This window comes from Mustela nigripes, chromosome 2 (genome assembly GCF_022355385.1).
Source record: "Mustela nigripes isolate SB6536 chromosome 2, MUSNIG.SB6536, whole genome shotgun sequence".
Taxonomy (NCBI): Eukaryota; Metazoa; Chordata; class Mammalia; order Carnivora; family Mustelidae; genus Mustela; species Mustela nigripes.
The window spans coordinates 60,267,273-60,292,991 of NC_081558.1; the positions used below are offsets into that span (position 1 = coordinate 60,267,273).

At 47.1% G+C, this 25,719-nt stretch overlaps 1 protein-coding gene across 2 annotated transcripts in view; it reads right to left on the reverse strand.

The window, feature by feature from the left end:
- MYRIP (myosin VIIA and Rab interacting protein) overlaps positions 1-25,719 on the reverse strand; it is a 396,334-nt gene that overhangs the window by 48,827 nt on the left and 321,788 nt on the right. For both annotated transcript variants that reach the window (XM_059390489.1, XM_059390490.1), the window contains 2 exons: positions 23,067-23,214; positions 14,852-15,483 (listed from right to left, as the gene is read on the reverse strand). In XM_059390489.1, the coding sequence (XP_059246472.1) occupies positions 14,852-15,483; positions 23,067-23,214 (780 nt within the window). The remainder of the gene's footprint in view (positions 1-14,851; positions 15,484-23,066; positions 23,215-25,719) is intronic.

Consider the following 25,719-nt stretch of genomic DNA (forward strand, 5'->3'; position numbering starts at 1 on the left):
TCAGATAAAGGACTAGTGTCCACAATCTATAAAGAACTTAGCAAACTCAACACCCAAAGAACAAATAATCCAATCAAGAAATGGGCAGAGGACATGAACAGACATTTCTGCAAAGAAGACATCCAGATGGCCAACAGACACATGAAAAAGTGCTCCATATCACTCGGCATCAGGGAAATACAAATCAAAACCACAATGAGATATCACCTCACACCAGTCAGAATGGCTAAAATCAACAAGTCAGGAAATGACAGATGCTGGCGAGGATGTGGAGAAAGGGGAACCCTCCTACACTGTTGGTGGGAATGCAAGCTGGTGCAGCCACTCTGGAAAACAGCATGGAGGTTCCTCAAAATGTTGAAAATAGAACTGCCCTATGACCCAGCAATTGCACTACTGGGTATTTACCCTAAAGATACAAACGTAGTGATCCAAAGGGGCACGTGCACCCGAATGTTTATAGCAGCAATGTCCACAATAGCCAAACTATGGAAAGAACCTAGATGTCCATCAACAGATGAATGGATCAAGAAGATGTGGTATATATACACAATGGAATACTATGCAGCCATCAAAAGAAATGAAATCTTGCTATTTGCGACAACATGGATGGAACTAGAGTGTATCATGCTTAGCGAAATAAGTCAAGCAGAGAAAGACAACTATCATATGATCCCCCTGATATGAGGAAGTGGTGATGCAACATGGGGGCTTAAGTGGGTAGGAGAAGAATCAATGAAACAAGATGGGATTGGGAGGGAGACAAACCATAAGTGACTCTTAATCTCACAAAACAAACTGAGGGTTGCTGGGGGGGGGGGGGTTGGTAGAAGGGGGGTGGGATTATGGACATTGGGGAGGGTATGTGCTTTGGTGAGTGCTGTGAAGTGTGTAAGCCTGGTGATTCACAGACCTGTACCCCTGGAGATAAAAATATATGTTTATAAAAAATAAAAAATTAAAAAAAAAAGGAAATATGGTATTTTCATTCAATTCGTCATTCAACAGGAAGGACTTCATCATGTAACGTTTTGTCTCAAGAATCTGGACCATCTTGTGCTAAAAAATATGAGACAGATTCTTTGATCCTTTATGTTGTTTGTGCATCAAATTTACTTGACACCATTGTAACTGGACAAATGTTAAAGGCAGCTGTCTATATAAAGGTCAGTAGATGGATACAGATGATGCAGAAGTGAAAAAGAAGAGCTCCTAGGTTGATAAAATAAAGAGTCCACTGGAAATGACTGTTTCTCTGGTCCTGAGCAAGAATCTGTGATGAGGGTCTTATAAGAGGTGATCTGTGCTCCCAGAATACTTGAGAGAAGGAGGGTTCTTTTGTCTGGGGACACAGGGAATCTCAATGGGAAGAATGACCTCTGAACAGACTCTTGAAAGATGAGGGAAGTTTTAATATGTAGACGTGGCCAGACCTTCTTGATGAGGAAATAGCAGGACCAGTAAGACCCAGGGTACATGAGACTGCTTGGTATAGCTAGAACAATAAGGCCCAGAAATGGGCAATGCAGGGCTTGCAAGTGAGGAGAAAATGGGCCTGGGCCAGACTGCAGAGGGTTAAGGATGAGCATAAGTCGCTGAGCTTGTCTACCAGATGATCTCACTGCCACCATGTGTCTGCACATTAAACTAGCCCAGAAGTCAGCAACTGGCCACAGACCCACACTTGGGAACCTTCTCTTATCAGCTCACTCAACAGATTGAACACACTGAAATATCAATTCATCTTAACTCCTACTTTGCTTTCTTTTCCTTTCTTTTTTTTTAAAGATTTTATTTATTTATTTGACAGAGAGAAATCACATGTAGATGGAGAGGCAGGCAGAGAGAGAGAGAGGGAAGCAGGCTCCCCGCTGAGCAGAGAGCCCAATGTGGGACTCGATCCCAGGACCCTGAGATCACGACCTGAGCCGAAGGCAGCGGCTTAACCCACTGAACCACCCAGGCGTCCCCCTACTTTGCTTTAGCTTTGGCCTCTTTCTTTACCTTCTAAGAACCTTTGAAGACTTGGGTCAATGGTGATTCAGTCCATAATCAGCGAACATGCACTGAGTGCCTACTATGTGCTGGGCCTGTGCTGGCCACTGGAGCTCACAGGTGGGAGTGACAACCCTCCTGCTCTGGTGGCATTCACAGTGTGATGGAGAGACACCATCTTGACACACTGTGTGCCAGGCACACACATGAACATTTGATGGGATCATGGGGAACCCTCACCTGGTTGGTTGGATTTATGTTGTTGGGAGAGAAAGAAGAAAAGGTGACAGCTGAGTGAACTCTTCAAGAATGAACTCCTAGAGATGATCAGGATTTATATGTCAAGTTTTATCTGAGTGTTGAGAATTGTACGAATGCTAAATGATGGCCCTGGAGTTCAATAAACACTGTAGGCATACGCACTGGGATCCGACACCAGGAGAGGTGATACCATGAACAAAGATGGAAGCATCCTTATCAAAGTCGCCACAGCTTCAAAGCTTACTAAGTAGTATTTGGCCCTGTAATATTTATCAAGTACATCAACAAATATATCTTCAAAGAAATGGATCCTACAAAGGATCAAGCCATCCCTACTCCATGTTATAAACTTACATGCTTTCCCCATGTACTGATTTTCATGTCAGTCTCCATGAGAGCTGGGAAGTAGATGTTCAGTTGGGGTCTTAGCTAATGGGGGTCTGTGGTTGGCCTCTGTGGATCCTTGATACTGTGTGCAGACTTTGATTTCCATGCATACTTTTCTAGGGGGAGGGGTCCTGGCTTTCATTAGATTTTCACTGGCACCTATGCCCCCAAAGGGCTAAGAAGCATTGAAAAGAACACACAATTTACTTCCTGGTGAGACAACAATAGATAAGTACATGTTACTTGATTACAGGGTGGCAGACTTCCAGCTGAATTCAGAGGAAGAGGGAGAAGGGCAGGTGTTTTCCAGGGTCTGTTGGGAACCTGGACCCAGCATGTAGAGAATATGAGGATCTGCAGAATCTCCAGCCTGAAGAATGTTCTCTTGTACTTCAAAGGAACCTTGACTATGAAAGTGTTAGGCAGTGACTCAAACAGATTACCAAGAGCGTTATAAAGACAGTGGAAATTCTAAGAAACTTTTGTGACAGGAAAAAGAGAAAAATCAAGCTGGGTAACTATCAGCAATATGTGTATCTGGGCAGAAAACATTTTCCATAATTGGTTGAAAATCAGAATTTTCTGCCCACTGGTGCTTTGTCTCAATGCCCCCACTTTACAGACTGGCATTAGTCTATAGAAGGGGACATTATTTTGAAAACAAGAAACTCCTGTTTTTCAGTTCCCACTAAAACTGCATTCCCTTGCCTCTTCATTTTCTTAGCTAAGCCTAAGCATTTTACCCTAGAGAAAAGAGTATAGATCCAGAAGGAACAGATCAGGGGTCATTGTTCAGCTCACCTCTTTAACAAATCTGACCGCATGGTCCAGATTTTATGGAAGACAGAAGAGGTTTCTAGAGGCTGAGGTTCTCTAAAGTTCAAACACTGGATTTTGCTTGTTCCTTAATTGGGATTCAGGGAGGAGGAGCTTCATAGGCTGTCTGTGGTCTCTGGCCCTTTAGCCCCTAATAATTTGGGACAGCTATAGCAGAGTTGACTCAGACCCTGAGGAAAGGCTTCAGAGGCAGACCTGAAGGGTTCTGGGTCCCCTCAGCTCCTCTGTGAAGCAGAGAATATCCAGAAGCAGGCTTATGGAAGAATGTGGGTGGTGCTGGAAGGTGAGCTTCCCAGGGACTCTTACAGTGGGAGGGAAGGGCTGCCTTGGGGCTAGACAGTCAGGGCCCTGGGTCTCGTGGGGAATGAGAGTGACAGCCATGATGGGGCCTGAGGGAGAAGGACCGGGTTCTGACCTTGTACACAGGGAATAGACCACAGGTTCTCAGGCTTTGGGATGATAGCAGGGCAGGAACAACTTCATGAACAGGCACCCCATCACTAAGAAGACCTGCAAGGACCCATCTCAGCCCTCAGATGGCCCTGCAGCTGCAAGGACACCACAGGCTCCCCCTGAGGTACCCCCAGATGGCAAACATGGAGGAAGTGGAGGGGTTAAAGGGCTGATTATTTACGTAGAAGAGGAAAGATGATTTTAAAGAGATAAAGATGTTGAAATCAGAAGAGGCTTAGAGTTCCTGGATTGGCTAGTTTATATTGCTGCTGGCTCTGCAGACTGAGGAGGTGGAAGAGGAAGGGTATGGCAGTTACAGAAGGACAAACCATCCCCTCTTCCTTGTACCTGTCACTGTAGCATGTGGAACTGGAGACCCAGGCTAAATAAGAAAGTATAGTTTAAAACACCTAGTGACGGAATACTCATTAAGATAAGCTAGGACGGTTTCTTAAACAAGAGTCTGTTGATCTATTCTCAGTGGTCTGCAAGTCCCTATTTATAATAATTTTTAAATTTCGGTTTTCCTTTCATTGATCATCTGGAAAGAAGGCATCATCTCAGTCACCAGGGCAACAGAGTGTTGCCAACCTGACCTCCATGGATCTTAGGTTTTGAGCCAGGTATCCTCTGACCGATTCCTGAGGAATCTGGGGATTCTCAAGTTTGGGGAAACACAGAAAGGGAAGCACATGGAGGTGATGCGGATGTGAGTGGGGGCCAGGCCTGGATGGTTCTCAGAGCTGAGCACATTAGTGTGGATGAGTATTGCACTGGGCACAAGACATGCCAGATCTTATTCAAGTGGCCTGGTAGTTCTCGCTGTATCCACAAGGACGCTGGGCTTGAGGAAGCTGTCCAAGGTCACATGACCAGCGTGGGGTCGAGCAAAGGCCAAGCTCTTCCCATTCTTACAAGACAAGGCCAGATGCTCCAGATTAAATCAGGCTCATTAGGAGAGGAAGATAGAACCATGGTGTAGGGACGGAACTGGACAGGAAAATGATTTAATCCCTTCTCAAGTGGAAGTTTCAATGAGGGAGAAGATAATTTTTTTTTCAAAGCTTTCTGGTACCTGCAGATTTCCTTAGAGGACTGACTGTCTTTACCTTCATTCACCCTTGTGATCTGACCTTATGCACCCTGAAATCCTGCCTGTTTTAATTTAAAGCAATTTCTCGCTTATTATGCCTCCCCATCATCTTTAACAAAATTCTCCACATATTTGAAGGGAGCCCTGTCAATGTCTTCTAGACTGAGCAACCCTGGTCCTAGAAATCTTTTTTTTTTTCCCCCCACAAAGCCTGTCTTTCATCTGCTGGGTCATTTGAGGGAGTAGTGGGAGGCTCAGCATTTTCTCCACCTTTTAAAAAAAGGCCTAGCTACAGGATGACTTTCAAATGTTACATATCGGACTTCGTTGACTATATCCTCATGTCCTGGTGGTTCTCCTTGTTTCTGTTGATGAAAAATACCGAACCTGACCTAAAAAGCAGAATTTCTGCAGCTTGCTTTTAGATATTTTAGTGAACTTCAGAGAAAAGCCCTGACTTACAGGTTACCCAGCCCTGGTAGTACCGTCTGTGCCACATGCATGTTTTACTTGCAAATGTCTTGATGGAGTTGTGCTGAAGCCGGAGAAGAGAGGATGAGCCTCGGGCTTGGCTGACTTTCCTGCTGACCTGTTTTTTTCTGAGGACGCAGACGATTTCTGTCTCTGGTGCCTTCACACAGAGGTTTGTCCTCTCCCAGTGTATCACTATTAACCTAAAACTAGTTTTATTCACAGGCTGTGCCGCGGTGATGAAGACATTTATTTTTCTCATAACTGGTGTGATAAGAGCAGTCACGTATACACAGACACATACCAAATCCTCGGTTAGCTAACATGGTGGAAATGGGAACATGTCACCTGGAATCTTAGCAAATTTAATATTACAATCCATTTCCTCCTGCCTCCGTGAGAGCCCCTTCACAAAGAAGGGCCTGAGTTTGGCCCGTGGAACCGCCCAGAGGGCAGATGTGAGCTCTGCCTTTGGTTAAAGGAAGTCGTGAAAACTTAGCACCTAGATATCGATCAAGAAGGTTTATTTTTAGCTTTTACAATTACAGGTCAGTTGTCCTGGTGTGGATCCCAGGCTGTTTTCCGAGTCTTTCAGATTATAAAATTGATTTAAAAACAAACAGACAAAACCTTAATCTCATCTGGGGCACACCTCCCTCTCCCAGAACAAAACATCGTATCTGACTAATGGGCTCTGCAGCTCGTCCATATTTTTTCTCTTTATCCCCTTCTATCTGACAGAGACTGTACTCGTTCCCGAGTTGTGGTAGCCCCATATAAAATATCTAGAAAATCACCAGCCTGGCCTGCTCAGGTCGATATTTACATGAGGAACAGACATTTGAGACACAATTATTTTCATGCTGACCACAACTGGTCTATCGTTTTGTAGAGAAATCGGTTAAGGAATGAAGCAGATTAAGGGCGGATTTCATCTTTGTTTGTTCCTTTGACTCTGCACCGAAACTGGGTGTAGACCTTTGGATTTTGATGGCAGTTCAGGACCTGGACCTTAGTGCCAGCACACGATTCAGAACTCTCAGGAAGAGTCTCCTAAAAGTGATGGCATTCAGGGCGGGGATTGGGGTAGAGGGACGGAGGGGTGTTCCAGATCCCCTTCTTTTCGTGGGTTCCTAAAGACTTGCTATCCATTTTGAGTGAACTGAGTTGGGATAGAGAATTCAACATTTTATTCACAGATCGAACGTGGTTTGATTGCCACAAATAAGTAAAGGCCTAAATTGATAGGGAGCCCTGGTATTTAGTATCTGTCCCAAATAAAGACTATAATTGAACTATTGCAGAACTAATGTCATCACTTTTAATTACTCTGATGGCTCTCGGTTAAAAATCCCGTACAACAGGGCTTCTAACCCAGAGTCTGTGGAAACTCTAGGGAAGTTGCTGCTCCAAAAACTCCTTGACATTGTATGTAAGCCTTGTGTTTATGCATGCCCCCCCCCCCACACACACTGGGGAGAAGAGTTTGTGTTCCTCATGTTCTCAATAGGGTCTATGACTCAAAAATATTTAAGAATCACCATTACTCAGCAAGCATCTCCTTGTTTTCCAGACCTATTTTCTGCAAATGTCTTGGAGGGCACACCTAGCACTCCTCATGCTCAGAGGGAGTCCCTTGACAGATACCCCACTAAGACTTTTCTTTTGTTTAGGGGGTATGGGTCATACCTGCTCGAAACTGTTTCTGGGTTATTATCAGTACTTGCCTAGGCTGCTGTGTAGGTGGGAGGAAGGGGCAAGGGTGGAGGGTGGCCTTGTCTCAGAGTGGTTCAGCTTCCAGCCAAATTATTTTCTTCTCCTTAAATTTTCATTTCAGGCAAAGTCCCATGCCTAAAAAGATTTGAAAATCAATGTGAAGAATTTGGTGTGGGATGCAGGGATTACCACTCTTTGATCTGTATACTGGAGGAAATTCAAATACAACTGAAGAAGATTGAAGAGCTTGCTTGGGGGTTTTCTCTAGGCACACCTTAGAGGGATGTGCACCTGTTGGGTGTCTCCGTGTTCATGGAATGAGGGGTGCCACACTACGCCCAATTGCCGTGATCTTCCTGGCACTTCTCAGAGGCCATCCCCTTGAATTTAGAACTGAACAATTCTCATGAACCAGGGCTTGAGGAGGTAGTCATCCACTCCTTCACATATCCCAAAACTGAATCCTGGAGTGACCTGGACCAGGAGAGGTCAGTGAATTGGCCACTGATAGACTGATGTGATTGAGATGTGCCTGCAGTGATGTACTGGTCCACACTGAGTGACACGGTGAGAAACAGCCTCTAACGTGTGTGCTCATTGGAAGCAGGTTATAGTGGAGGGTGATGGGTTCTGTTTTCTCTCCATGAGGCCCCATGGGATAAATTTCTCATGGATCTCAGCTCCAAGAGCAGCATCCTTTAAGGAACAGATTTAGCATTGTAATATGGTTTCCATGACTCAGCAAGCTGCTCATATCATTCTCTTCCCATCATCTTCTAGAAAGCACAGAGCCAAATTTGGGGCATTGTTAGCTTGTAATTAGGACCTCATTGCATCCATATTATGAACTAACGTTACTCTTAGTTTCATTTATTTCTCCCATCCTGATTTTCCCTTTGTCCTGCTTTTCTCATGTTTTCATTTTATTCTCTTATGTTTATATTTATGAAAACCACTTTAAATTCTTTCTGTAGCAGGGTATAAACACACGAAATACAAAAATATTTACAGATTGTTAGTTATAAAGATTTAGTAGCTTCCCAATGTGGCAAGATTCTTAGAACAGACATCTTTTAAGAGTAATTAAGACCTTGCCTTCTAGACCAAGGGGCAAATTTACCTCAAGGAAACAAGTTGCACTAATGAGTACTACAAAAAATGAAACGTCAGAGGAAACTGAAATAGCTGCCTCCTGCCATCCTGATGTCTCAATCAACGAAAAATTAATTAGCAGGTTTCCATTTTAAAATGACATCTGACAAACGTCACTCTACAACCTCTCCAAAATTTTCCACCAAAATGGTGTGGGAAGATACAGAAAAAAGTGAAAACTTATATAACCAAGAAAGAATGGAAGTCAGCTTGTTACTAGTAAATGGATGGGGACAATTTTTCACTAAGTACAAAGCCCATGCCAATGAATTGGAAAAAAAGAAAAGAAAAGAAAAGAAAATTTTTGGAGACTGGTCCACTCTTTCTCTCTCCTAAGTAGTCAGGATCATTGCTGCCCACCCCCACCTTCACGCCCCCATCCCCCCAGTGTTCTCCCAACCTCAAACCCTGGTTCAGAATATGAGATAAATGCTCACAATAAAATAAACAAAAATCAAGCCCTACTCCCAACTCTCACTTCCTCCTAGTTTTATAACCACTTAGAAAATGTATCTGCCCAAAATATTCAGGAGGGCAGAGGGAAGAACTCGTCATGGAACGATGTTGCATTCTAGGAGATGTGGTCATGAACATGTAAAGCCCTGCGGGAGAGGGGGAACTATAAACCATGTGGAAATATGGAATGAATTTTGTTCTTTTTCACTCATTCATTCAATCAACATATGCATTTTCAGTTGTAGGTTCTTAGCCATTTGTTCAAAGAAACATATAGCAAGATAATGAGAGTAGGGAAAAGCTCCTCTCAAGCTGGCCGAGGGGAAATGGTTTGAGTATGTTAGATATTGGCAACAGTGGGGTGGAGACAACATTCTCCTCATTTAGGGATGACTAACAGAAAAAGTTAACATGGAATTTATGGAAAAATACTGCGGAGCAAAGGAAACCAAAGGTAGCTTGAAGGCATAATGTTTTACTAATTTTACTAACAAGCAAGACACAATGTCTGATAGTGATTTTGTGCTTTCATTAGGGCATAACAATACAGAATGTCAATGAAGAGATATGGAAAATTATGAGGGAGAAGCACTCAGACTAAGCAAGGCTGTGGCATGCGATGAACCGTGAGACTGTTGAGACAAAAGACTGCAGCAACACTGGAAGCACAGCAGTAGGGCTGGAGCCCACATCTGACAATGGTAATCGCAGAACTAATCCTAGGAACACAGATGGGTGACGGGAGGACGAAACTGGAAAGGACGTCTAGAAGGTGGAGGACGAGATCGGAGAAGGGGAAAACAGGGAGAGAAGATCATAGACATGGATGACAGAGAATCGAGATTCAACGTAAGCACTATGGTGGCCTGGAAGAAGTCAGAATCAAAATGACAGAAGGAAACACTCCTGAGTTGAGAAAATACCTGAGTGTGCAGAGAAGAGCTCACTGTCTTACGTGCAAGGGTACAAAATGAGAGCACACCACCCTTCTGGAAAAAGGTTTGCGCTTTAAAGGTAACAGCAAATCAAACAAATGTCGGAGAGAAGAGAAAGCCGTTATACAGAAAGGAAAAATTAGGCTGTCTTCAGGTGTCTGTTCTTCACACTAAGGCAGGAGGTGGTAAAATACAGGCTTCAGGGCTTTGGAGGGAAATTAATTCTGACCTACAGACATCATCCTACCAGTGGACATTGGGGGTCGGGGTTCCAGAGGTCAGAGAACCCGTTCAGCCATCCATGGTAACGGATTACAGAGAGACTCCACGTGCAAAGTTACAGGTGTGGTGAGATCTGAGGCTGCGGACGCAATTAAGAGAATGTGTGACAGGACTTCTGTCCTCAGCAGACTGACTCTACCTGCTAATCAGGGCTGGTGAGAGCATGGGTGCAGCAGGGAGTGGAGCTGCCAGCCTGTGCTGATGTGCCTCCTAGGGACTTGCCAGACTCAGAAGGGACGGAAAGTAAGAAAACCACAGAGCCATGAAGACAACAGTAGAAAAGAGTAGGGATGTTACAGAAATGAGGCCTGGCAGACATGAAGGCGAGGGAATGTGAGCTTCTGGGCAGGACCTTGTCTGTCCTGCTGACAACCAGAACAATGTGCATGTGCACATGGAGTTTGCCCTCGACAAACAGAGAATATGTATTCTTTTCAAACACATGTGTGCAGTAGTCATAAAAACTGGCCATAGATTGGGTCACAAAGGAAATCCCAACAGATTGCCAACAGCAAAACCACATAAACCATATTTATTGCTCGCAATGCTGTGAAGACTCAAAATTAGAGTCAAAAACAAAGCCAAACCAACCAGATTTGGTTTGCATTGGTTTCTTTTGCAACTAATGCAAAAGAACTGCATTGGAGGGGAAATTCATTATATATTCACCCACATCTCTGTATAAAATATATATATATATGTATATATGTCAGCTTTTCAATTTATGAATCGAACAGTTTTTGTTTTGCTTTTATATTAAGTAATAGTTTCCTCTTACTTTCCTGTTTTCTAATATTTTCTAATACATATGTTTTCTACATAATCTAACATATAAAATTCACTTCTAAAACTGCCTCTCAGTAGGGGCAGACCTGGATAACTTTACAGGTGAATTCTTCCAAACTTTCAGAGAATTATCACGTCATGTAAAGTATTGTAGAAAAAGAGTTAAAAACTCTTGCCAAGTCATTAGTATAACCTGATGGCAAAACTGAACAAGATGGCATGAACACAGAAACCTGCAAACAGAAACCAGTTTTTATAGGAAGGATTCAGTTCCCAATATAATTTACGCAACAAATGAAAAGACATCTCAGAGCTAAGCAATCTATTAATGCCATTTACAATCATTAACAGAAGAAAAACTATCTTCTCAAGAGAGGGCAGAAAGGAGTTGATAAAACTCACATTCCCGATTTAAAGTGTTTAGGAAGCCAAGAACAGGCAGATGCTTCTCAGTTCTGAGGATATCTACTAAACATAGAGGAGGCAACATACTTGACCATGTAGCAGGGCAAGCAGGTGTGTAAGGATGGCAGCCGGACACAGACCGAATGCCAATGTCACTACTGCTTCGGAGTATAGCCTCGGTTGTCTCCAGGGCCGTTTAAGACAAGGAAGAGAAATAAGAGTGAATCATGGGAAAAGCCATAAAAATGTCCTCCATGTGGACAAGATGATGATCTGCCTGGAATAGCTAAGACAATCATGTCAAAGACTAGTAGGACTAAGAATCTATTTATTAGGTGCTAAGTTATAAAATACAAACATAAAATCAACAGTGATCTATACACCATCAGAAACCAATTAGAATGTATAATAGATAAAAGAGATCTCATCTACAATATCAACAACATGTACAACATATTGAAAAATCTCTAAACGAAAAAAGTAGGAGGCCTTGAAAAAAATCTCTAAAACTTGAGTAAAAGTAAATTGATGGAGACAAATATGACACCATTGGATGGGGAGTCACAATATTATAAAGACATAGATTTTTCCCAAATAGATAAATGCATTTGGAACAATCCAATCAAAACTTAAAATTTTTTTTTCAAGATTGTAAAAAGTCATTCATGTGAGTAAAGGATTGAGAAAAGTTAAGACACTTTATAAAATATCAGTGAAAAACAACTGTGAAGGGAAGACCATCCGCCGGATATTAGAGTATGTTACAAAGTTATTAAAATTAAAATTAAGTTGTTTTTGTACACAAATGGGACTTCTGCATCCATGGAACAAAATAGAGAGCATAAGGAAGCCGGGCTCATGGAATAAAAAAAGGTTAATATATATGAAAGGGGGCATCTGAAGCCAGCAAATTAAAGATGAATTATTTACTCATGATTTGGTGACAAAGGCTTATTTTGAAACAATAGGGTTAGATCTGACCACATTATCATCCAGAAGAGCAAAGAACAGAGGAACCAAAGGGCTCACTGTAAATTACATTGCTCAGAATAGTCCCTGCCTGGTGCAAGGTGATAATAAGAAGACTGACTTTTATTGGGCTTATTACTGTTTTAAAATTCTCTACAGGACGTGCATGCCCACTGCTTGCACCCTGGATGGACGGCTCCGACTGCCTGTCAGGAGCCACCTCAAGGCAAATCTTTGGCAGGTACTGTGTGGACACGTGCGCTGACATTTCTGTCGCTCACTGTTAACAGCAGGCAACAGGGGAATATGGAGAGTAAGAGGATGATGCTGCGAAAATAATGACACCTTTTCAGAAGTGTATTTCTAAATGTCCTATACACATGTGAATGTACAAATACATACCACTGCAGTTATTCTGGGGGAGATGGTGGGGATTTAGGTTGTGGTCGGGGGAGACTATATCTATATGTTCACAGTTCTTTTTTAAACATTATATTCACTTATTTATATAATTAAGAAATATGCAAACAGTTAAAAATACGTCTATATCCCTGTATGTACATGTACACACATACATAAGATCTAACCTGAAATATATCTAACCTTATAAAATATATATGTATATATATTATGTATATATATGTGTATGTGTGTGTGTATATACATGTAATTTTTTTTTTTTTTTTTTTGAGAATTGCCTTAATAACAGAAAAGGGAGAGGAAGGAGGACTTAAGTTAGTGCAACACCACCGCCACCTATCGGGGAGGAGAGGACACTGTCAGGGAGGCAGAGAGAACACAGGCCCTGTCTTCTCCCGCTCAGTGCCTTGCAAAGATGACCCCCTGAAGACAACTTTCAAGCCACCTCCCAACAGACAGGAAGCTTCACATAGCCAGTGGGTGTGGATGCACGGCAAGGGAATCAGGCAGACAGCCCTTAAGACTATCCCTTCGGGCAAGGGACCCAAAGTCTCTGTCAGACAGCCTCCCCTTGAGCTAGAGCACAAGGAGTCATCACTGAATGGAAGCTTCTATTTCTACTGTAGGACTGCAACAGCCCCACAGGACAAATTTGTAACGATCTGGTTTTACAGAGGAAAACACGAGACCTTGGACCAAAGAAAGGATGTTTTCTAGGCTACATATTAGCAGCTCAGGCAGGATTGATGCCTGATTCTGGGACCTGAGGGCCTCTGAGTCCACAACTATGTCCACGGGGGCCTCTCCATCAGGGATCCGGCTGATGCATTCGCAGTCATAGCAGACAAAGGTGATGTCCCCACCTGCATCCCCGAGAGCAACCTGAGTTGCCCGCAACCACTGGGGACAGTTTCTGGCTCACTGATCATTTCCCACCTGAGACCTGGGTCTGTCTCTTCTTTGCCTGAAGGATTTTTCAGTTGTGCATGGAGTTGATGCTCCCTTGGGTGGGGCCACTCTGTACCAAAGGCAGATGGGAGACTGGATGAAGACTCCTGTTCTCAGGTGGGGGGTGTGTCCCACATGGTTCTCGGAGGGTCCCTGGTGGGATGCGGCCCCGGTAGTCTATAGCCTACATTAATAGGCCCTTCTCACTGCCCTGGCTCACTCTTGGGGTTCCTGGGATTTCCTTCCACCTAAACCTACACCTGAATCCTTGACTCAGAGGCTGCTTTGCTGAGACCCAAACTAGGGATGCAGGGCACAGTGGCTGACTATTATTGGAGAGGCAGTAGGGTTCCAGAAGTGGGTGTGGTTTCTCCAGGAGTGTGAAAAGTCAAGTTGATGGCAATGTGAGCCTACAGAAGGGAGAAGAACCTAACCAGGTCTTCCATTAGACTCTCAGTTTCAAATGCAATCCATTGTTTCTATAAGGTCATTCAAAGCAAATGGTGTGGGAGTGCATACAAGCGTGTGTGTGTGTGTGTGTGTATGGGTGCATTTTTCTGTGGAGAGAGTCCATAGATTTTATCAGAGTCTCAAAGGAGGTTCATGAACTAATCCTCATGGGCAGAGCCACTGAGGATTCTGAGAGGGGATGGGAGGTGACCAAAAGAATCACAGAATGCGAGTAAACTGTGCCCTGAGTTATCATCTTAAAGTAATATTTACTGAGCCCTATACCATGTCTAGGACAAAGCTTAGTTCATTATAAACATTGTCTTATTCATTCATCACATCATCCTTTGAAGTGGGCGGTAATAGTATCTACATTTACAGATGAAGATACTGAGCCCTAGCCCAAGGTCACACGGCTGGATCTGAAGCCAGGCAGCCTGTCTCTAGACCCCAAACCCTTAGCTCCAAGCCAGCGGCCCTCAAGCTTTAGGACAGCAGAATCCCCAGGAGAGCTGGTGACCGCACCTGCCTAAACCCCATCCCCAGAGCTTTTGAGTGGGGCAGGGCCTGGGAGTGTGTATTCTAACTCGTTCCCCACTGCTGCTACTGCTCTGGGGGGGGGGGGGTCACACTGCAAACCCGCTTGGAGCCATAAACTCTTGTCTCCAGAGAGGAGGTCACAGAGCCCTAGAGAGGCGATGGGTGCTATCTAGGCTACTCAGCTACTTAGCAGCAAACAGATGAGAATCTGGGTCTGTGAATTCTAACCCTTTCCACACCACTCCCGCTTGGAGGAGGGCACATCCGGCTGAAAAGTGTACACCACTCCGATTACCTGTTGTATGTCCAGACCCTGGGAATGGGCGTTGGAAGAAGACAATTCCTCACTTGGCTCCTCGGAGCCCACGCGGGCCCTTCTCCACCTCCTGGCCTTCCGGTCCATGGCATAGGGGGCCTCTTCAGGCTCGCTGCTGTCTGAGGTCTCCCTGCTGGGGGCCTGGGGGTTGAAGTTCACGTCCAGTTCTCCCTGCAGGCGCAGCTTCTCTGCTGTGGGGTCCCTGGGGGCCTTCCTCGGCAACCAGGACAGTCTTGCCCGGTGCCCAGCTTCCCGGCAAGAGCCTGCAGAGGAGGTCTCCGAGTCAGAACACATGGCCTCGGGGTTCGGAGAGAGCCCAGAGTTGGCGGCTGATGGGCCTTGGTGCAAGCTCTGGGCTTGTGTGGGCTGAGGCTGGGGGTTTCTGGGCTGGCCTCGGGGCCATGGGCACAGTGTACTCAAGGCCTCACTCCAATCAAAGTCCTCCTCGCTGTCAGAGCCCATCTCGTCGTAGGCAGAGGCCACGCTGGAGGCTGCCTCCAGAGCCTGGAACGTGCCACTCTTAGGTTTGGCCAGCAGGCGGATGGGCGGCAGAGTACCATCCTTCAGGGCCACCCAATTCCCATCGGGGCTCTGCAAAACCTCGGCCAGGTCTGCGGGGGGAGGGAGGGAGGGAGAAATCAGACAGGGCTGTTATTAACTGATGGCAAGACGAGGTTGCCCTCTGCGTCTTCCCCACTGCTGGCTCGGGGTCCCAGGGAGCAGCTGATTCTGGGAAGTCCAAAAGGGCACACCTCTTTAGGAGGCAGAATCATAGGTCCCCAAGAAGCCCCTTGAGGCCTTGAAGGCCCCAGCGCTCCAGGGATGAGGAGATACTCAGAGGTCGGCTTCCTAGTGCATTTCTGCCTGGGTGGATGGTCCCCTCCATCTCAGAATGGCCCCTCTCCTGCCCTGGGATGGCTGGGTTGGAAAGGCGGGGGGTTGGGGGGACAGCCTCAGGTCTGGCTCTTTGCCCCTTGGGCCATGGCTGTCCCTGGTCGGATGAGAGAGGACTCTGTCACTGGCCCTGGGCTCCCTCAAGGTTAACACACTCTGCCCTTGGCACTCCTAGAGATCTTACCCACAACGGTCTTGTGAGATGGCAGTGTGAAATAAGACATACACACGCACACACGCACGCACCAAACTCTGCCCCCAGTTCCTGTTAATATTTGGTCTTTGACCCCAGTTCCTGACACAGGGCTCCTCAATTAAATCCCTTATAATTTCCTGGGTGACGGGAGTATCTTTTATTCTAAGGGGGTGACTCTGGGCGGCTCCAAGATGGGACTGGCCATCAGAAAGACCAAGCCATGATTAGAAATTCAGAACTTTCAACCCTACCCCCAACCCCTGGAGAAGGAAGAGGGGCTGGAAAATGAGTTAATGATCGACAGTGGCTACGGGAGGAAACCTCCATAAACGTCTCCCAAGTCTGGGGTTCCGAGAGCTTCCTGGCTGGCATGTCTGTGTGCCGAGAGAGACACCCCAGCTCCTCGGTGCTCAGGACCCTCCAGGACCTCACCCAGTGAACCTCTTCATTTGGTTGTTCATCTGTATCCTCTGTTATATGATAAACTAGTGAACATAAGTGTTTCCCTGAGTTCTGTGAGCTGAGCTGCTCCAGCAAATGACTGAACCTGAGGAGGGGGTTGTGCACAGCCAGTCGGTCAGAAGTCCAAGGGACGACCTGGGACTTGTAATTGGTGTCGGAAGCCACATGGTCCTGAGCCCTTGATGGTGGGATCGAGAGCTACCTGCAGGGAGACAAGGTCAGCACAGAGCTGGAGGCCCCCAGGCCGGTGTCAGAGAACTGGTAATATGGAAAAACCCCACACATCTGGTCCCAGAAGTGTTCTGTGTGAGCCACAGAGGGGGCAGAGTTTATTCCTGCTCGCCATGTAAGTTTACTTTCAACTCAAGGACATGCCTCATTCCGGAAAGGATGTGAGGGAGAAGGCGGTTGGTAATTCCAATCTTCTTTGACAGATGGGAGACAAAGGTGAGCGAGGTTATGTAACTTGTCAAAGGTCACAGGGCTCACACTTGGTCAAATCGGGTTGATCTCGATCCAACGCCGAGACGGCTCTGGCTTAGAGACTGTGCTGTGGACACCAATGAAGGCACTGATCAAGGTCAGGCTGGAGTGGTCCTCACTTGGGGATCATGGTCCATGTTGGCCCACAGTGGGCTCAGTTTTGCCCAGAGCATCCGTGATGGCAGGTGGCTGGGGCCCCAAGGGTAGACCTGCATGGCAGAGGGTGACAGCTGCTTGATCTTTTTTTTTGCAGAAGCTGAACAGGATAGTGCACCCAGGGAGTGAGTAGGATGGACGGTGCTCCTCAGCCACGAGTACCTGGGAAAGCCCCGCAGCCTGGGGCATAGCAGTGGCCGACAGAAGCTGTGTTCCTGCGTTAGAAACCTTACAGGACTCCCTGGGGTTTGCGTGATGAGGACCGCGGGACTTTGGAGGAGACCCCCTTGTGTGTGGACACCAGCTTCTGATGAGGACCGCGGGGCCCTGGAGGAGACCCCCTTGTGTGCGGACACCAGCTTCTGGGCTGGAGGCCTCCAGGGGCCACAGCTCCGCTGTGCTGGGACACTGGGGCAGCATCTTGCAGAGGCCGTTTCGAACACAGATTTCCTACTAGTTAAATGATTACTGTTTTGTGTAATGAAGTAAAAGTTCCCGATGTTTCACAGCGTTGTCCACAGAGTGCTGTATGTGCCAGGACTGCTGTGGGCCACAGCCTTTAGGGAATTCAGATGTTGTTTGAACACATTTTCAGCTGGAGTCCCTGGGGCACATCAGCGGTCTGACTGCAGCTCAGGCTAGCCGGACATCTGTGTTCCCTTTCTTCTTGAGTCAGAAAGTGGGGCTTCTTTTCCTCCAGGAGGATTCCAGGCCCGGGGCTGATTTAAGCACAGTCTTCCTGGAAGTCTGAGGGCCTGGGTCCTGCCTTTCCCTGGCTGCTCCCTCTACCCTTAGGGTTTGTCGCTACCACAGTCTCCACATGGTAAAGCTCCAGTGACCTCTCAAAGACCTTATCTGCTTGGTTGCTCTTTTCCCAGAGCACTTTCTTATCTCCCTGTACAGATGTGGCCTCCTCCCTCCCTGGGTCTTGCTAGGGTGACAGGCTGTCTCGCTCCTGCCATGACCCAGTCTGGGTTCTGGCTGATCATGTACGTGGCTGAGCCCTCCTCCCAATGATGACAAGGTTCCTTTGCCAGGGGCTGGATCTCAGCAACCTTTTCAGCCTGCTGCATCCCCCCAGCTGGCGCAGAGGGAAGAGCAGAGGCCGCTGAGTCAGGGTGCCTGCGTGGAAACCTTGGGAAGCTTCTCAGCCTTGGTACTCTCATGGGTGAAAGGGCCACAGCTAATCCCGCCCTCGTTGGGTGTGGGGATTAAATGAGGTAACACCCACCAAGCCAGTTACACGTGCCTGCTCAGTGCAGGAGACGAGTTCTTCACAGAGCTTTCCCCCTTATCCGTCCCTGGGCTGCCCTAGAACTTTGGAATCAGGCAGAGCCAGGGCTGAGCCCCAGTTGTTGTCCCCCTGGCAGGGGACCTTGGTCAAAGAGCACCCCTGAGCCCATTTCCTGACCTAAAAATGGGGACAATGCGACCCTCTGTGGCTTTCAGAGGATTATTAGAAGACAACATATGTCAAGCCTCGATCGTACTGTCTGCTACCCCTCAATCTTTTTACCTTCTGTCTGCCGAGTTGGCCTCCACCATTGGCCATGTACTGCCTACACAGGGATTCATTATCTACCTATCCTGTATTTACAACTGTGTACCACAGCAACTACTGTCCTTGGCCGTGGAAACGTGCAGAAGAGAGCCTAATGGTGGTGTTATTGCCATTTGCAGGTAACGGGCTCTACCTGTTGTGGTGGTAATGGTCGGTCTTCTGGGGAAAAGGGTTTCTATGTTGCTGGCATTTTCCCAATGCCATGTCCCAGTCTCATGGGTCAGGTGGTGTGGAAGGCAGGGACCACAGAGCCCACCTGGATTTTTCCAGAAATACGCAGGCTTTCTCTCTGAGAGGCTGTTTGTGGCCAGGTAAGTGGTGATTTTGATTTCCCCTGCAGCAGGCGATGTGGGTCTCTTCGGCCTTCACCCTCTGGCCTTCCAATTGCCAGCACTTGCGATTCTTGGCCCGAAGTGTGCTCTGGTTAGCAGAGGCTGCTTGGCTGCCCCAGGGCTGGCGGTCATCACAGCCTCCGGGAGCAGCTCTGACCAGTGGCAGCGGAAGCTGGTAGATTAGTACCCCCTTTCCTTTGCCTGCTACTGCCCAGGAGGGTGTCCTACACTCGTTCTTGCTATTTCCCCGCCCTGCTCCATAAGGAGTCATTTCCTTGCCTTGCCTTTCCTTCCCTGTCTCATGTCCCCTCCTCCCCTCTCTGTGTTTCCTGAGCTCACCTCCAAACAAGCCACAAGTCCTCAGATCTTTCTGTTAGAGTCTGCACACAGACACACTCCCATGATGCAAAGCAGACTCGCCCTGACTGTGGAGAGGGATCACCTTGAGGGGAGAAGTATGGCCATGCCGCCCTGCCCAGCCCCGGGCCCTATACTGAGTTGTTAAGTCAGCCCTCTGGATGGTCTTTGGAGACCCAACTCCCATGCTGCTTCTCAAGGACACATCCATGGCTTTCTTACCTTAAGAAGCTAGACTTCTCTGTTCTCTGGGCTTTGCAAAAAGCTCTCGTTTTTGAAGACTTAAACTATACTAGAGCTAATTTTCCTGGTTGTCAACCCCCAGTCCCCTTGCCCCGCCACAACAATGACCAGAGGATGCATTTTCTTCACTGCCCTACCTCCAGTCCATGAGCAGTTCTGGAACCTGCCCGGGGCTTGTAAAGACTACTTATTGGTGAACCCAGGCACCCACAGGATGCGGGGGCAAGACTGCGCGCATGATGTCAGGCCCTCCACAGCCCTGCTGTCTGCATCCTCTCCTGGGGTCACAGGAGGAAGTCACATCAGGAAAGCCCCCACGAATGCCACTTTGTGCCTGGCTCCCGGGCTGGTGGTGTTACAGACGTGGTCATGCACCTGCCTTTGACACCCACTACCCGGAAGGCAGGGATTCAGTCTGTCGCTGGCCCCCCTCTTCTGCCTTTCACAATCCCAGTTCACCACATTCCGTTCGTTCTCCTGAGGAAGCTAGAAGCTGGCCAGCTTTTGTCTCCACAAAAGCATAGCGGGCTTCCTGAATGCCCACCCCTGTGAAAGCCTGGTTGTAAGGAGCGTGGTCGGAACTGCTCAAAGCTATACTCAGGTCCCACTACCACACTCTCTTAGTCCTCTGGGAATAGCCGTCAAGGACCCTGCACCCTTCATTCTCTCCTCTGTCCAGATTCTTTCTCTTCTGTGGCTGTGCGGCAACAACCAGTCAGCAACTACAGAGCAGAGCCCGTCCCTGATGGCTATTTCCAGCCCCGAGCATGTGCTGTGTCTATAGTGGACGCTCATTCAAGGTCTATCAAGGGGAAATGTGTCTGGGGAGGCATCCACTGACTGCTGTGAGCTCTTCCGGGGCTCAAAGTGGACCTGCTGTGGTTTACTCAGCCCACGGTGTCCCTCTAGCTGACCCCAACCGTGAATTAACAGGCTCTGGAAGCCACCTTTCCCCTGGGGCATGAGAACTGCGGAAATAGCCAATGGCCATTAACCAAGATGACCTCTACCTTGGGTCTCCTCTCTTCTACATTTCTGCTCTGCTGAGACTGGGCCCTGTTCCCAGGTATAATCTGCTTCCCGCTAAATGGATCGGACACTCCTCGAGACCTGTGGGGTTGGTCTGGACATTTTAGCATGTCAAGGTCAAGCATTCCTCAGAAAAACCAGTGCTTTATAGTTTTGTTATTTTAAATCTCTATCCTGAGAGATGTGTGGAGTTTTTGAGAAGAGTGTGAAATCTTTTCTGTGTGTGATATGGTTGAACTAAATTTTATGTTTATGTACCACTAATAGATAATTACATGGGTGCTTTATTTTACAGAAAATTAGGTAAAAAGAAATCATGTTTTGAAAATCAAAACCCTTTCCAAATTTATTTGGAATGCTCCTAAGTCAGCAGGGAACTATTCTGTGAAATGGAGTGTTTTCTAGAAGTTCTGATCATCTCCTCTAAACTTAATCGTGTGTAAGCGTGAATTTTGAAAGGCTATTTGTTGTGGTGTTGTTTATTTGTTTGCCTTTATGGAGGGAGGGACACTTATTATCATGCAGTAGTTGAAAAAGCCTGCAAATTGGAGCCATAATGTTTGCATTTGGCCACATTAGCCGTGGAATCTTGAACAAGACACTCACCCTCATTGTCCCTCAAGGTTCTTGTCGGCTACGTGAGAGTATGGTAACTCTCCGTAGCGCTGTTGGAGGAATGAATAAAGTAATGCCTGCAGATGGACCCTGTTCATGGTAAAGTGACTTTTAGAGGGTAGTTATTTTTGTTTATGGAAGATAAACATATGCCCTGTGGAATTTTAGAGCCCCCTCTCTGTGGGAACTTTCAGTCTCTGGTGAGAGATAGAGGAAGGAAGAAAGCCTATGAATGAATGAAGAGATACTCCGGGCAGCAGGAGGAAAGGAAAGAAAAGCTTACTTAGAATGGAAAAAGGCACTTCAAAAACAAAAACCCAAACCATATACATAAATAGGGAACATTTCATGTGCTCCCAGAATCTCTGCAGATTCTACTGACGGGTGGGTTCTACTAAAAGGTTCACATGGAAATGATCTGTTTTGGGAAATTTTTAGAATGACTGTTAAAAAGCATTGCATGCTTTGTGGTTCTTTGCACCTTGAGGACAATGGAATTTGTTTCAATAGCTGTGGATTCAATATTTTCCCTTAGAGAGTAGAAACGATAGCCCAATCTTTAAAAACCTATTTCTAAGGTGAGTATTTTGTTGCTAATTTTTCTGGCTGTTGTTCAGAAACAGATTCTAGATCTGACATACAGTGGGAATTGAGAATCCTCTCATGGCTTCTTTTGTGAGGACAACGCTCCTAGCTCCCATTACGTGCGGTCGGGTGAGGAGAACAGACCTGTGCCAGGGCAGAGCGAGCATCTTGGCTTAGACAGTCACGGAGCCCAAGAGACCCAGGTGACCTGAGCAGGGGACTTCGTGGTCCTCAACTGTTAGCCATGTGGTTCCAAGCACCTCCAGCCTTTGGATGTGTAACTTTGGGAAAGCGACTTAGCTAATTGGAAGGTCTTCACTGTGAAGGATTACGTGACGTGACTGGTTTATGATGGACTGTGTGTCATGGATGTTGAGTCTCTGGAGAGGGGAGCTCAAGGGCTTTATGCCAAGGTGGGATGTTCTAGGAGAAGGAGCGGGAAGAATGGGCAGCAGGCCATCCCCAGGAGCTGTGGGGATGACAGTTGTCCATCAAAGACTTGTGTGCCCCGTGCCTCTCGTGGCATTACCAGCATTGCTGGGATGCACCCAGCCAGGACACCTGCCAGGCCCTCTGCACTGAAGTTGGGCTGTGTGACTGGTTCCTGTCTATGGGCTGGGAGTGAAAGTGGTGTGGGCCATGTCCCTGCTGAGGTGGTTAGGAAGCAGATGCACTCACTTCTCTGTTCTGCTGGCTGGTGTGAATAACCCAGCAGAAAGCTCAGAGGCCATGGAGGACAGCAGAGCCTTGGGCCTCCACAGGCGTCCCATAGCCAGGACACTGTATTGCACTGGTGTTTGATGAGAACCTAAGCTAGTATGTTAAGCCACCTAAATGTTTGGTTTCTTTTTTATGGGAGCGAGTATCACCCTTACTATTATGTAAGGTTTCAAAAAGGACACTCTTAAAACCAACCCTCACTGAGACCCAAATCCTCTAAACACTGACATAGCCTGCTAGGTTGGATTAGTGTTTCTGGCCTGCATGAGACCTGTTCTGGTCCACGTGGAATGGGAAGCTGAAACGTGGCCAGGCAGCTGAGGCATTCTTAACATCCTGGCCCTGGAGCACCCCAGCCCCCATCGTCCCACAGGTCTCAGCGGGAAGATTGCCCAGTGGAAAACACAACTGCGTTATATGTGTGTGCTTGATAGAGGCCTCATGACTCGGTTGCTCGGCGGCCCCCAATGGGCCCACACCAACTCGGGCTGAGCGGGAAGAAGCCTCCCAACAGCACTCCTGAGACCCACAGACCAACCAGATGCCACTTAAAGCCATTACTTGTCTTGTCCAGCCTGTCCGTGCTCCTCCAGCTGGGCAAGGTCACCTCTTCCCGCAGTGGCTGGGCCTGGCTCCTCCTCGGCCATGCCTCCAGGGAAGGGGGCTTCAGGGCGCCCTCTCTGGGGAGTGAGAACGCAGACTGGGACTGCTGTGGAGAAAAAAGAGGGGAAGAGAGAGGACTGAGGGGCACAGTCATGGGGAGGGATGCCGTCCGTTTTCTGGTAGACGACACAGTGTGGAGAAGGCATGTCTGATGGTGTTGGTTCTTTCCGCGCTGGGGCTTACCAGCTGCAAACAGTGCGTAACGCTGTATGACAGTGCCAACAGGCCCTGTTGATTCTGCTGAAGCTGGCCAGGTCTACCCGAAAGCATCAGAACCCTAGTGGGTAGTGGCTGCAGACAGCCTTTTATCCAGCCATCTTCCTGGCAACATTTCTTAGGTCAACCGTGCTCAAAAAAGAAAGCATCTTCCCTCGGAAGACCTCCAAATCCAAGTTTGGGCAGCCTGCACAGAAACTTTGGGTGCAATGTCAATCCTACAACAGATTCGTGAGCCAAGTATGGTCCATCCACAAACCTACAACTATTGCAACATGTACCACTTAGCGTCTGAATTAAAGAAGGGAAAAGGAGCTGTTACCTAAGAAGTGGAGGCAGTGAGATTTCAAAGGACAGGCGGAGACACTGTTTGAATCATATCACAGGTACATGGAGGGCGAGGTCTGAGCTGGAGGACAGCCAAGCTAATACACACAACAAGCGGCTTTCAGCTGAGTGCTGCTCCCTTTATTCCAAGGGCAAGAAAGCCTGGACTCTGTCCCTTGTGTCGGGAAAACAAGGTTTTCACAGGGATGGGTATTCAGGGAGCCACCTATGATTTTACTAAATCCTTAATCTGATGAACAGCTGCCAGAGAGAAAAGAGATCAAAACTGATGGTCAAATGAAGTTAATAAAAATGAAGAAAAAAGTCTTTCTATGGCAAACCCTGTGTACTCAGGGAATATACCCCTGACACTCATCCCACCATGGTCTGGCAAGAAGCCTCCCCTTCGATGTAATCCCACACATAACTGCATATACTGTCTTACAGTCCTACTAAAACCTTTCAGTTCTTCCAAAGACTGTGAGCTCCTTGACCGCAGGAATGGTGTTTTGGGTGTGATCCTCTGTTGCTCGTTTGTGGCTGAATTTCCAGGACTTCAGACAGAGTTTAGACAGAAAACTCCTTAAGGGAGTTGACCATCCTTTGCCATATGCAGTATGGAGCCATTTTCTATGCCCTGACTTTGCTATTTTTTTTTTTTTAAATATCTGCCAGCTTCTCACTATAAATCACTGAACACATGCTTACAAAGAAGGAAAAATGACACTGAATGTTTCATTTTATAGAGGGTCACATGGTATCTTATATTTGTCTGTATGTGTCTTGAAGAGTTAGCTTGGGTCCATTTTTATGGGACAAAAGCGCTCCCCATCTACAAAAGCCTACACCAAGAAATGAAAAGTCCCTGTGGTTCTAACACGGAGGATGGCATCTGTGTTCTTTGTGAGCGAGTTGGGGACCCCAGACTTTTACACTAGATTTCAGGCAAGCCATTGTTTCATACTAGAAGAAAACTATACCTTGACAACCACAAAAGACCCCAAGATCTGGCTTCACTAGGTTTCCAGCCAGGGTGGAAAAGCTCCCGTTCTGAAACCCAGACCTAGTTTTGCCACAAATTCAATGCAATAAACATATTTACCAGAAGATGGCGACAGGATAATGCATTTATTCACCAGTTAGCTCTACCTCTTTGGCTCCTAAGAAGTGAAGGGATTCCTGGAGTCTTTTATTTGCTCATGATCCTAGCTGGGCCTTTGTGCCCCCTCCTTTGTTCTCACCCATGACCTCTGCTTTCCTTCCCTTCCTCTTACCCATCCTACTGTCCACGGAAGAAGCAGGTCTGATAATAAGAGGAAGGGCTGGCCTGAGTTAGTGTCTGCCTGTCTATAAAGGGAGGGGGGTAATGGCTGGTCCATGGTCCAGGAGTATCAAGGTGCCAGCAAGGTCTTGCAAAGATGAACTTGAGAATCGCATGTTGAAACAGGTCAGCCTCAACTCTTCAGGCACCAGCTAATGGGTGGTGTGTTTGGCACTGGGTCAATGCCAGCTTCCTCTTGCTCTGTGGGATTCTGCGGGGGGCGGGGAGGGGGACTTCGAGTGTTCTGTGGCTCAGTTTTCTCATGTAAAAGGATCAGTGTCATGCCTGGTACATAAAAAGCACTCAAGGAGTATTAGTCAAAATAAGAGTATTTATTACACTCTACCGCTGAGCCGGGACAACATAGGCATTCTCTCACTTGATCTGATAGGGTGCACACGAGGAAACTGAGGCAGGGGATGAATAACTTGCCCAAGCACATGGTTGGTGAGGCGGCAGAGGCAGGGTCTGACCTGGGGTCTGTGTGGCCCCATGCTGATGTGATTCCATGCCTCCTCCATGCTGTGCCGAGCCCATGCTGCAAGCCTGAGAATACCTTCCTCCTCGCTAACCTGCTCCGGCCGGGAAGGACTTGCCGTTTGAGCCAGTTGGCTCTGATGCTCTGGGAGAAACACACAGCACAATCATGAGACCTTGTTCCACACTCGCTGCCTACCCTGTGTGGGC